Source organism: Bos indicus x Bos taurus, chromosome 10 (genome assembly GCF_003369695.1).
Source record: "Bos indicus x Bos taurus breed Angus x Brahman F1 hybrid chromosome 10, Bos_hybrid_MaternalHap_v2.0, whole genome shotgun sequence".
In the NCBI taxonomy this organism is placed as follows: domain Eukaryota; kingdom Metazoa; phylum Chordata; class Mammalia; order Artiodactyla; family Bovidae; genus Bos; species Bos indicus x Bos taurus.
In genome coordinates, this window is record NC_040085.1 from 44,940,767 (window position 1) to 44,953,050 (window position 12,284).

Consider the following 12,284-nt stretch of genomic DNA (forward strand, 5'->3'; position numbering starts at 1 on the left):
TTAACCATAGCATGTGAATAATTAGAAGTACAAGGAATGACTCACTGGTTCAAAACCTTCTCCAACATCAACTCGTATCTGTTGAGCTGTCTTGCCCATGGGGTGTTTTGTACTTTTCAGCCTGACACTGAATTGGGGTATGTGAAAACCAAATTGTTCCCCTCCAATAGGCCAGGAATTGTTCCACCCAATCCAGTGTGGATCCTTGTTGCTCAAATGGGGCTCTATACAGACAAAACCAGCAACACCAGGAACACCAGGGCTAGAAACATGGACTCTTGGGCCCCACCTCAGACCTACTGAGTCAGTATTTGCATTTTGACGTGATTTCTAGGTGATTCAGACACATGAAAATTTGGGAAGCACAGGTCTGTTTGTCTGTAATGTTGTTAGGGGAGGAGAAACTATTTCATTTCCCTCAAGGTAACTCTCATTTGCAGTGAAGAGGGGGATGCAGTAGGTGAGGACAGAAGTTGAGTAGAGCAGGAGTCGTGATGATTAAGAATCTGGTCAGAAGACAAGAAGATACCCCTTCTTCTTATGTTCCCCGATATACCAGGGAGCACAGCATAAAGCTGCACCATCCAATCTGGAAACCCAGTCTGGGAACATTCATAGATCCTGATTTGTGGTGGCACCCTGGCTGCAGGGAATCCTGCATCAAGCCAGGGGAGCTGGAAGACATGACCATACCAACAGGGCCAGGTCTGTTGAGAGGAAAGAGTAAATCCTCTGGAAATCCCAGGGACTTGGATTTGAGTCCTCTCACCCTCACCATATTCAGGAACCAGGTCCTCGGGCAAGTCTAGCCTTTCACTGCCGGGTAGGTGTTTGCGTCTTCCTAACTTTGGTCTTTCTGCTGTAACAGCACGTCAAGGACATCATCCTGCAGTCCAACCCGCTGCTGGAGGCCTTCGGGAATGCCAAGACGGTCCGGAACAACAACTCCAGCCGATTTGTGAGTTTCTTTCCTGTGATAGAGAGTGCCACCTGATTGATGTTGTTGACATTCCTGATTTAAGTTCTGTGTCCCCAAGGAAATAGGGGTTTTTCACACATTATCAGGAGGCTGCCTTTTTGAGCTTTTTTTACTTTTCTCTAGTGGTGAACTGTCCGGCTTCAATTTACCCTTTGACTCAAGTTCTTTTTGAGCCTTGGGGATATAAATAAGATAATTTTTGAATCCAGTTCTCAACTCAAGTTGCCTTCCTAAGGAAAGTGGAAATGTCAGCTTTGGTCTTGGAGAAGTTTCTTTGCTTTGGGCACTGGACAAAAGGCCTTCTTTCCCAACTGAAGAACCCAGGAGACTAGATCCCAGGTCTTGTCATCTTGTTTTGCTTTGTAGATGTGTGGACCCTGGAGGGGGAACTTTGATCTGGCACCTTAGAGAGAAACTTCTTCCTGTCTGTCGGCCAGAGGGAGCTGACTGCTTACCCTACCCCTCTTGGCCTTGTGTGTGTGTGTTTGGCATGTTCTTGTAACATAATGACATGCCAGAATGACTGACCTTAGCCTACATGTTGCTCCTAACTGGCCTGCTTACCGAAAGTAATGAAAATATCAGCTGAATGCCTTGAATGCCTAGTTAGACATTTTTCTGTCTGAGTGTCTCCCGAGGGGGTGAACTGGAAGGCTGGCAAGGATGAATATGAATATATTCCCTTTGACAAAAAGCCACGTTTACAGAGAAGTGAATGTTTGCTCAGTAGCTTTGATTTATGTAGATTTTGTATCTTATCTCAACCATAGATTATGTCTGGCAGTAAAGCACTTAGGGAACCATCTGTGATGTGGATTCTGTTCCATTTTAAAATAAATAAGTGAGAATTTTGGAGAAAAGCAATTTCTTTTTTATCCTTCTGTTTTAGAAGGAAGCTTCTATTTCCAAGAGAATTCTTACTCAGTTTTCATGGAGTAATTGTTAAGCTCCCTGGTGAGTTTTATCTGTCAGAATTGCCCTTCCTTTCCTCACTGTTTAATACTATTTGAACTATTCACTCGTTTGTTCTTCTCTAATTTTTCTGTTCAATGCCAGGGCTATGTTATCTTGAAGTTTCTAGGTAATGAAACAGGAAAAAAGATGTGAATGAATTTTTCACTGGATCTTTTCTTCCCTGATTGTCAATCTCAATCTGCCTTTTATAAGGATTTGAGCAAATTTAACTCTCTAGCTACCCAACTTCCTTCTTTTGCCTTCCTTACTGAGCAGAAAAGTAACCAAATCAATATTTCCTTTGATATTTCCAATATAAATTATTCTTTTGTCTTTGGACAAGGAGGCTATAGCAGTCAGTTTTTGTAAAGAAAAACAGAAATACCCAGAATTTATTATTTTTCTGATAACAGAATTTTGTACAACCTTGATGGAATGGTGGGAAAAGCGTACAGAAAGGCAGTACACACACACACACACACACACACAGATACACACATATGCACACGGGCATACTCATAGCAGAATCTGATGGGGCATCAAAAGATGTGCTCATTAGTAATGAGAGAAATGTAAATTAAAACCATATACATTTTTGGTCTCTCAGATGGTGAAACATTAAGGAGGAAGACACTATTTGTTAAAGACTGACATCTTCTCTCAGGAGAGCAATTTGGCAGTTCTTATCAAAGTTTAAAATGCTCATTGTCTTTGACCCAACAATACTTTTAGGTTATAATATCCATGTTCCCTGTTAATAGTAATTTATTTTAAAATATATCCATAATATATTATTAATTTTTTTGAAAAGGTTATAGGACAATATTTATAATATGGTCCCATTTTTATTTTAAAATGCACATTTATATAAAGCATAATTAAGGTGTCTGCAAATCGATGTTTGAATATACTATTACAGTGATTAGTAGGAGGAGGTAGAAGTGCTTCAGGGTGGGATTATGGGTAATTTTATTTCACATGGACTTGCAGTGGGAATCATCAAAATTCATCTATTTCCACTTACAAATCTTTTCAAGTTTCAAGAACTGTATTATGAAATATTTCAAACACTATTTTAAAATAAAACAGTGAACGTTGAGGTACCCAGTACCTAATTTAAGAAGTAAAACATTACCAAGAACTGAGGTTTCTTTTCATTTATGAATTAAAGTATCATATCCTCTCTTTATATAGCTTCCTCCTTCCCTCAGGCTGCTTACAACAAAACTAAACTTTTTGATCTCTCATTATGGATTTTTGCCTTTTAAATTACAATTTTGAGTTGTGTATAAGCATTCCCGTTACATTAGAGCAGTGATTCTCAAACTTGGCCACATATGAAAAACACCCAGGTGGACTTCCCTGGTGGTCCGATGGTTAAGAATCCACCTGCCAGTGCAGGGGACACGGGTTTGATCCTAGATCTGGGAAGATCTCACATGCCGCAGAGCAACTGAGCCCAGGTACCGCAACTCCTGAGCCTGTGCTCTACAGCTCAGGAGCCACAGCCACTGAAGTCCACACACCCTAGAACCTGTGCTCCCCAACAGGAGAAGTCACTGCAATGAGAAGCCCTTGCATCACTGCAGGAGAGTAGCTCATGCAGCAGTGACGATCCAGCACAGTCAAAAAACAAACCAGCTAGACCTCTTACAGCTACTCATGTCTGGGTGCCAGTCCCTGCAGCTGATTTACTTGTCTGGAATGGCATCGGGCAGTATTTCTTAGAGGCTCCCAGGATCTTTCTAGTGGGCAGCCAAGGTTGTGAACCATTAACAAAAGGACTTGAGAGTTTGCCATTTACCAAATCTGCCCTTTGTGGCTTTGACATCCTGTTTTGTTTCATCTCTGTCCCTAGATTGATAGGGAATGGGGTGGTGTGGTGGGGTTGGACGCAAATGGACACTGAATTATTCCCTGCAGAAAGAACACGCCCAAAGGGAAGGATGGAGAAGGATGGCCACGGAAGGAAGCACGAGGGGTCTTGTTGAGCAGACTTTGTCGTGAACCACTGTGGTTTGGATAGCAGTCGTTTGTGGTCCTCCTCTGTGTCTGCTGCTTCGGGATGTTTGTCTTGGGGTTTATTTTTAGGAGAGGGAGAGGAAAGAGTCAGCAGATTAAGACAAATAGACAATTAGACTGTGGATTTCTTTTGTAGCTTTTTTGATAGCCAGAATCGACATTAACTTAGCAGGAGCATAGCAGTACTAGGTGCTATCCACAGGAGGAAAAACACGCAGTGTGTTTTTCTTCTCCTTAGTGAGTTAATGGTTCTGGTCGGAGACTTGTGGCTTGGCAGGCTTCATCCCTGAGATGGTGGACTTCATCAGCATACACATTTAAAAAATATTAAATGCGAATGCAGTTAGGCTGGGCATGCTCTCCAGTCTGATCCTAGGTCACACCACTCCCTAAAACCCACATTCTCATCTTTTTCTTCATTTAAATATACACTCCTGGACCCTTCTGAGGACTGAAGAGAAACTAAATTGTAGTTTTAAAAAAATTATTTACTTAACAAATGTGGACACCTTTGCAGCTACAGTCCAGGGTTTTATTCTCTTTTGTTCCCTATTAGCAGTCATTTAAAAGGAAATGTTAACAAGAACAACAGTGACAAAAATCCCCACACCCTCAGCTAGCTGGAAAGAACTTATAAACGTATTTTTATTTCATGTTAGCATATTAGATGCTCCTGGGATAAAAAGAAATTGCTTTTGCTCAAAGCCATGAAAATAAGTCTCTCAGAGGGAAAATTTGATTCCTTTGAAAGAGGCTGGCAGAGTTCACTCTTGTTAGATCAAGGGGACCATGTGATTTTTCTGTCCTATTCTTTACAGCTTCTGGTTTAGCAGACAAGCTCCTACTAAGGGAAAAGGGGAAGGAATATAGTGAGTGTATCCATATTTAGTCGGGTTAGAATGATACAGAATTGTGTGATTGGACAAAGGCACAGGTTATTGTCTGATAGGAAACAGTGAGGAAGTCTAGACCAGAACTGGGAATAATTCAGAACATATCTTTCATTAATGAATTTCCTTGAATTATATGCTGTATCCCAAGCCGTTTGGAACATCATGTTTTTGTTCACTGACCATTAAAGGAAGTCCCTAATTTTCTTGCAGGGAAAATACTTTGAAATCCAGTTCAGTCCAGGTGGGGAACCAGATGGTGGAAAGATCTCCAACTTCCTTCTGGAAAAATCTAGGGTGGTGATGAGGAACCCTGGCGAGCGGAGTTTTCACATATTTTACCAGGTTTTCCTTTATATTATTTCTTTCCTACTTCTCTATTCCTTCTCCACATTTAAAATGTTCTTCTCTTGGTACTCAGGTCCTCAGGGTGAGATAGTCTAGTCTGGCCAGCCCTTGAGTCTTTATTAACGCAGGATATGCAAGTCATGTGCGAAAGAACTGTGAGGATGCCCTCACCTGCAGGCAGAATAAGGTCTAGCTAGGGTGAGAAGACAACAGTTTCCCTAAAGTAAAATATAAAGTGTTGACGCACTTCAGAACAAAAGTAGGGATGTTTGATTCTTGGCTAAATAGGAGATCACGAGGGGAGATATAGCTGGGACAATAAGGAGAGCTTTTAAGGGGGCACAAGATGGTGTGGAGGAGAGGTTGACTCAGGTTGAGTCAGATGGTCTGAACAAAGCAAGCAGGGAGGGATGGGGAGGTGGGGAGATGGGAGAGATGGAGGGAGGGGACAGGTAAGCTAGTGAATGAGCCAGGCTCCAGCCGGATTGCAAGGGTAGAGGTCTCCAAAAGGTGAACTGTGGGAAGAAAGACTTGAAAAAAGACTTGAGGTATTTCTTGCCATGTCAAAAAGTTTTGGCTTAGGCTCTCAGAAGCCATGGAGAGTTTGGGGTTAGAGCAGTCGGCCGGATGCTTTTAAATTATGTTCCAGGCTTCAGCAATCATTTGTTTCAACTATTTTTTCAATATTTTTTTAATGATTATTGATTTTTATTGGAATATAATTGTTTTGAATGTTTTTTAAGTGTTTGAAAGTGTAATGATACCATAAACAATTTTTTTAACGTATGGATTTTTGTATTAGTACTTTATATACTGGGGACCCACATTAGATTTTCTTTGAAGAATCAGCTGCAACTGTTAGGTTTTTTTGGTTTTTTTTTTTTTTTTTTAAATTTTTTGTTAGAGTTTGATGATTATTCAATTTGAAGGAAGTTAAGCTATGTTGCAGAGAAGGCAATGGCACCCCACTCCAGTACTCTTGCTTGGAAAATCCCATGGATGGAGGAGCCTGTTAGGCTGCAGTCCATGGGGTCGCTAAGAGTCGGACACGACTGAGCGACTTCACTTTCACTTTTCACTTTCATGCATTGGAGAAGGAAATGGCAGCCCACTGCAGTGTTCTTGCCTGGAGAATCCCAGGGACAGGGGAGCCTGGTGGGCTGCCATCTATGGGGTCGCACAGAGTCAGACACGACTGAAGTGACTTAGCATAGCATAGCATAAGCTATGTTGATTGCTCCCATTTCAGTCTTTTCAATTCCATAGACATGTTAGGTGGTGGCAAACAATTCTTCTAGTTAGAATCTATTGGTTTAAAATATCTATAAATGACTAAAAGCTTTTGTCAATTCAGTAATGCTTTTAACTGTATTAATCAAAGCACCACGTACAGGTCTTTGAAAAGTAATTTTATGTCTCACACACACTATATTATTTATTGAGCACTGGACAGAAGTTCATAATTATTTCCTGGATGCTGTACTCTAAATGCCAGCCCTACCCCCCTTCAGAATCCTCTGCCCACAAGTTGGAAAACCCCAGCCTGGAGACTGGGGAAGTGATGAGTTCAGGGTAAGACAGAGTTTAAGATTCTGACATAAAAGTGATAGTTGAAGCTGTGAAATAGGTGAGACTCCTGTGGGAGTGAATGTGGAGAGAAAAACCATGCCCATTTAGGACTTGGGGACCTGGAGACCACCTGTGGGATGAGGGAGGCATTGAGGAGCCAGGAAAGTAGTCACAGATCCTGCAGTGTCACGAAAGCCAGGGGAAGCATGGGGGTGCAGGGCAGGATCACTTATTCAGAGCTTGAGGAAGAAGGATGAGGCAAGGGCCTGGGGACCAAGCAAGGCCTGGCGGCTTCAGCCACTGGAAAGCAGCCATGAGGGCTTTTCCATCAGAATGGTGACGGGGAGGAAGACACCAGTTGAGGAAGGAGATTCTGTAGCTTGAAGGGTTTCAGAGTCAAGGAAAAGCTTCTAAAGAAGACAAAGAAGCATGTGACTGTAGGTTGGAGAGAAAGAAAGGGATGTTTGAACCTTCAGGTGAAGGGAGTACATGATGTGGGTGGGGAGAAGACTGAGACAGAGATGGAGAAGTTCTTCCTTAGCAAAAACCAAACCAAACCAAAAGAAAAAGGAAGAGTGGTACAAACAAATTTTAAGGAGATAGAGGGAAAACTAAGGGAACCTGATGTAATAAGATGACCAAGAACTTCTCCATAAAGGAGATGAGGTTCCCTGTTTTAAGGGTGTGAAGCTGGGATGACATGAGGAACTAAACCAAGATGAAGAAGTGTGGATGGGGGTGGGGGCCAGTGGTGGCTGGCGCTGGCTTGCATGGACTCTGTGCATTTCTTCCTTCAGTGGCATTTCTTGGTAGTTTGAAGTATTTACACCACCAAAGTTAGCAGTTGCTACACATTCATTCCCCACCCCCACCTCAAGAATGGATTGTCCAGGAGTTCCCTCATGGTCCAGTGGTAAAGAATGCATGTGCCCGTGCAGGGAACACAGGTTTGATCCCTGGTCCAGGAGGATTCCCCATGCTGTGGGGCAGCCAGGCCCGTGGTGCCACAAACACGGAGCCCATGCTCTGCAACAGGAGAAATCACCACAATGAGAAGCCCAGGCACCACAGCCAGATGGTAGGTCTGCACTTGCTGCAACTAGAGAGACCCACATAGCATAGCCAGGAAAAGAGAGAGAATGGATTGTTGAACATTTTCTCGCACATCTATAGGACGCTTGCTTAGAACTAAGGTAGATACCAGAGATAGAACAGAAAGCCAAGGGACAGGACACCTGCGTGGGGGACCTGAGGCTGTACATGAATATGCACCGTGCTGTGAGAAGCATGGAGAGTCCAGCTGCCGTTTACAAAGGCTTGTGCATTGACTCACATTGTTGTACAGCAAAAGCTGACATAAGGTTGTAAAACATACTCCGATTAAGAAAATAAAAAATAAGGGTTTGACTCCACCAAAAATAAAAAAAGAGCCATGTGCAAGTTGAGCAGGAACAAAGTAGTGATAATCTGGCTTGCTTTCCACTGTTCCAAGGGATCTCACCAGTATAACTGCACAGTTTGATGTATCAGATAAGGGAAAATTCTCAGCCCTTGCAGGTCTAATCAGACTTAAGAACTAGAATTTGCAAAGATGATTTGGGGCTACTACACAGAGAGCAGATATTCTGAAGCCCCTTCGTATTTTTGAGACCAGGAGCTTCCATCCATTTAGGAATCAGGGGTAGAAGGTCTGATCACCTGACTCCAGGGGTGGTGGGTGGTAGTGGGACCCATGTGGTACCTTTGCCTGATCCATAGGCTCCACCACACACATGCCACTTTCTCTTGCTCCAGCTCATTGAGGGCGCCTCCCCAGAGCAGAAGCATGGCCTGGGCATCACCACCATGGACTATTATTACTACCTGAGCCTCTCGGGGTCTTACACGGTGGATGGCATTGATGACAAGAAGGATTTTCAGGAAACTCTGGTAAGTGCTGGTACAGGCCGGGCATGATCTGACATCTAGACCAGGCGTTGTCTATGGCAGAAAGGGCAGGGGAGGTGAACAAAGCAAAGAGCAGCCTGAAATATCACCTCTTTCTGCTGGAAGCCCTCCATTTCTTAAAACACAGGTGTAAACACCCTTAAATAGCCATCGGCCCAGTTGCCAGAGGAGCACTTAATGATTAAACATGGGTAATAAAAAAGTTCATCATTTCCCCTCTCTAGGTGTTCTGATTCACATAAAAACTAGTTTGCCGAAAGCTTACAGAGTTGTTGAGCTGTTTCCTTACAAAAACAAACCAAAATTATTATCTTAATCAGGTTTAATGGGACTTCCCTTGTTGTCCAGTGGCTAAAACTCCAGGCACCCAATGCAGGAAGCCCAGGTTCAATCCCTGGTCAGGGAACTACATCCCACATGCCACAACTAAGACCCGATACAGCCAAATAAATATTAAAAAAAAAAAAAAAAAAAATCAGGTTTAGGAATCTTAGAACACCTTCAGTCTCATCTCCACCTCAGTATTTACAGGTCAGAGGGCAAGCCTTACTCCATTCTTTTCACACTGTGTGTACGTTATGGTACACACTGAATTCAGGTAGATTATTGAAGGTTCACATCCTTGGGAAACAACTTACTAACTCAGTCAATCTAGAACTTTCTGGAGACTTCCCTCGTGGTCCAGTGGTTAAGACTCCATGCTTCCACTGCAGGGGGCACATGTTTAAAACCTGGTCAGGGAATGAAGAGCTCACATGCCGTGTGGTGTTGTCAAAAGAAATTTTAAAAATAAAAAATAGAGCCTTCTAGAGGTGGACTACTCACCCATTTAGCCTCAAGGAGCTGCATCACCACTGCCCTTTAAGTCAGATACCAGCCTGGCTCATGCCTCAGCCTGGATCCAAAACCAAGTGGGAGAACTGAATGGGCAATTGGAGGTACAGTTTCAGGTGGCAAGGGGGCTGGCATTTGTGCTTGAAAGGGGCAGACTGTGTCCCAGGTGTCCGGAAAGAATGTGGCATCAAGGGGCCACGTGGCCTCGGGAGGTGGGAGAGAACTTGCAGACAGGCCTGCAGCGGTCTTAGAAAAGAGCTCCCTTAAGATACAGGTATCTAAGACTCAGGCCTGTCATCTCCTTTTATTTTAATTTAATGGATCTCAGAAACAAAGCTCTTATAATGATTCTTTTATTTGGTTTTCCTGGAATTTTTCAAGATCCTTTTGCAAGTACAATTTATTCTCAGCCCTCCCAATGAAGAGAAAAGTCTGTGAGAGTTTGGAGTGGCTGGAAAGCAGACTGGTGCCCTTAGAGGGAGACGGTGGCAACAAGGAGAAAATTAAGAGATAAGAACAGACTTGTTGACTAGGCAGCTGCCTCTGCATCTGAATATCTTTCCTCCAGAGCCTTCTCGCATGTATTTCTAGACGATTACATGTTCACATTGGGCAGGTTATTTACTGGGCTCCCCTGTGGCTCAGTGATAAAGAATCTGTCTGCAGTGCAGAAGACGTGAGTTCAATCCCTGGGTCGGGAAAAACCCCTGGAGAAGGAAATGGCAACCCACTCCAGTACTCCTGCCTAGAGAATCCCAGGGACTGAGGAGCCTGGTGGGTTATAGTCCATGGAGTCACAGAAGAGTTGGGCATGACTGAATGACCAAACCACAAAAAAGAAATTTCAAGACTGAACTGCCTTTCCAGCACCGTGTTGAGACTTGAATGTGTGAGAGGGCATTGGCCAGTGAAAATGTCTTATGGTGACTTCCAGCTGCCATCACGGACTAAGCCATGTGTAACTGCACAACCCCATCCAAGCTTTGGTTTCTTTCTGATGTGCTTCCATAGCTAGTGACTGACTTGTCTGGGTCGTTTCTCTCCCCTCTTCCAGCACGCCATGAACGTGATTGGGATCTTTGCGGAGGAGCAGGCGCTGGTACTACAGATAGTGGCGGGGATTCTCCACCTGGGAAACATCAGCTTCAAGGAAGTTGGCAATTACGCAGCCGTGGAGAGTGAAGAGTGTGAGTGGTTTGGGCACACGGTTGCCAAATGAGGGGATACAGTGTTTAGTTCCAATCAGAAGAACTCACCACTTTCCTGTGCTTTGGGTTTTTTGGGGGAAGAGAGGCTGAGAAGACTGGCGTATCTTGCTGGGGCAGAACTGAAAGGTCTCATGAGAGTCTGTGCCTCTTCTCTGCACCCACACTAGGGACCCTGATGAAGCTGTGCTGGTTTATCTTTAACCTTGGGGAAACCTGGCAGAATTGTACATGTAGGTTTAAAAATCAAGCTATACTTTAATGAGAATTAGAATTGTCTCCTACTACAAATCTTTTCTATAACGGATCTTTAGGGTTGATATTCACCTGAAGTTTCTCTCAGGATGTAAGTAAATATGGATAGCTCACAGGTTCGTAAGTTGCCCCGTGGGTTGGATTAGACTGGGTTTCTGAAAACAAGGGGGAAAAAAATGGACACTGTTGTGTTGATCTTGCTGCTGATGTCTTTAATGGCCCCTCTGTAGCCGTCAGAAGACCTGAATGGTCGCTTCTACCCTTTGAGAAGGAATCCGGTGCTGCCTGCCGAGGCGCACTACTGGTTCTGTGAACACCGTGGTGCTACAGCCGCTGTGGCGTGTGACTTCAGCCTGTTTGTCATCGGTCAGCTTTCCAGGCTGCTCTCAGAACCCACACATCCTTCAACCACCCAGGAAGATGTTTCCTCCTTTCTCAGCATTCTTCCAAGATGACAAATTTAGATGCCCAGTAATAAATAGTATCCTACTCATTGCTGACAGTGCAGTGAGGCTCTTTCCATTCCAAATAAGGTTCTTTTTTTATATTTTTGTTCTCTTTGGTGATAAAAGAGGGAAGTTCTGCTAACTTTAGATGTCTGTCTGATAAGGAGAAACATGAATTGTGTTTACCAGGGAAGGGAGTGGGGTGGAAAACAATAAATGCACAGGGTATCCATGAAGTCTAGAAGCACAACCAATAATAATGTGTTTTCATACTTTATGTGCTTTATCCTTCACATTTAACAAATGCATGTATGTGTCCAGGAGGGTCGTGAACACTTGCCTTTCAACACTGACCTTTCCGATTTCTTGACAGTTTCTGTAGACGTACACTGGAATTCTCTTGCTTTCTTCAATGGTACAATCCTTTACTGACCCTTTAGGCTGGAGGAAAAGGTCATGGCTTTGACACAGCAAGTATTTTCCTGGATGCTTGAGCCAAGAAGCCTCCTCAGCCAACTGGGTAAAACCCAGGATTGGCAACTGTCATGAGATCCCCTGATTGAAAGTGGTGTGGGGCTGTCTCCATCAGAAAAGGGCTATGCTTGAAGCCAAAGAGCTTTAACAGAGAAATAGGTCCTTCTCCCAGTCGTATTGTTTTCTTCCAGTTGGTAATACCTAACTGGTTCAGGGTAGTACACGATCACAGTTCTCACATCTACTCATTTGCTAGTCAGAATCCGCCTGCAGTGCGGGAGACCTGGGTTCAATCACTGGGTTGGGAAGATCCCCTGGAGAGGGGAAAGGCTACCCACTCCAGTATTCTGGCCTGGAGAAT

The 12,284-nt window shown here is 43.7% G+C and overlaps 1 protein-coding gene across 1 annotated transcript in view; it reads left to right on the forward strand.

Moving 5' to 3' along the window:
- The window catches only part of MYO1E (myosin IE), a 222,535-nt gene that overhangs the window by 135,220 nt on the left and 75,031 nt on the right, over nucleotides 1–12,284 (forward strand). The window contains exons 6-9 of the mRNA XM_027553869.1: nucleotides 869–958; nucleotides 5,059–5,190; nucleotides 8,557–8,691; nucleotides 10,598–10,730. Of these exons, the coding sequence (XP_027409670.1) occupies nucleotides 869–958; nucleotides 5,059–5,190; nucleotides 8,557–8,691; nucleotides 10,598–10,730 (490 nt within the window). The remainder of the gene's footprint in view (nucleotides 1–868; nucleotides 959–5,058; nucleotides 5,191–8,556; nucleotides 8,692–10,597; nucleotides 10,731–12,284) is intronic.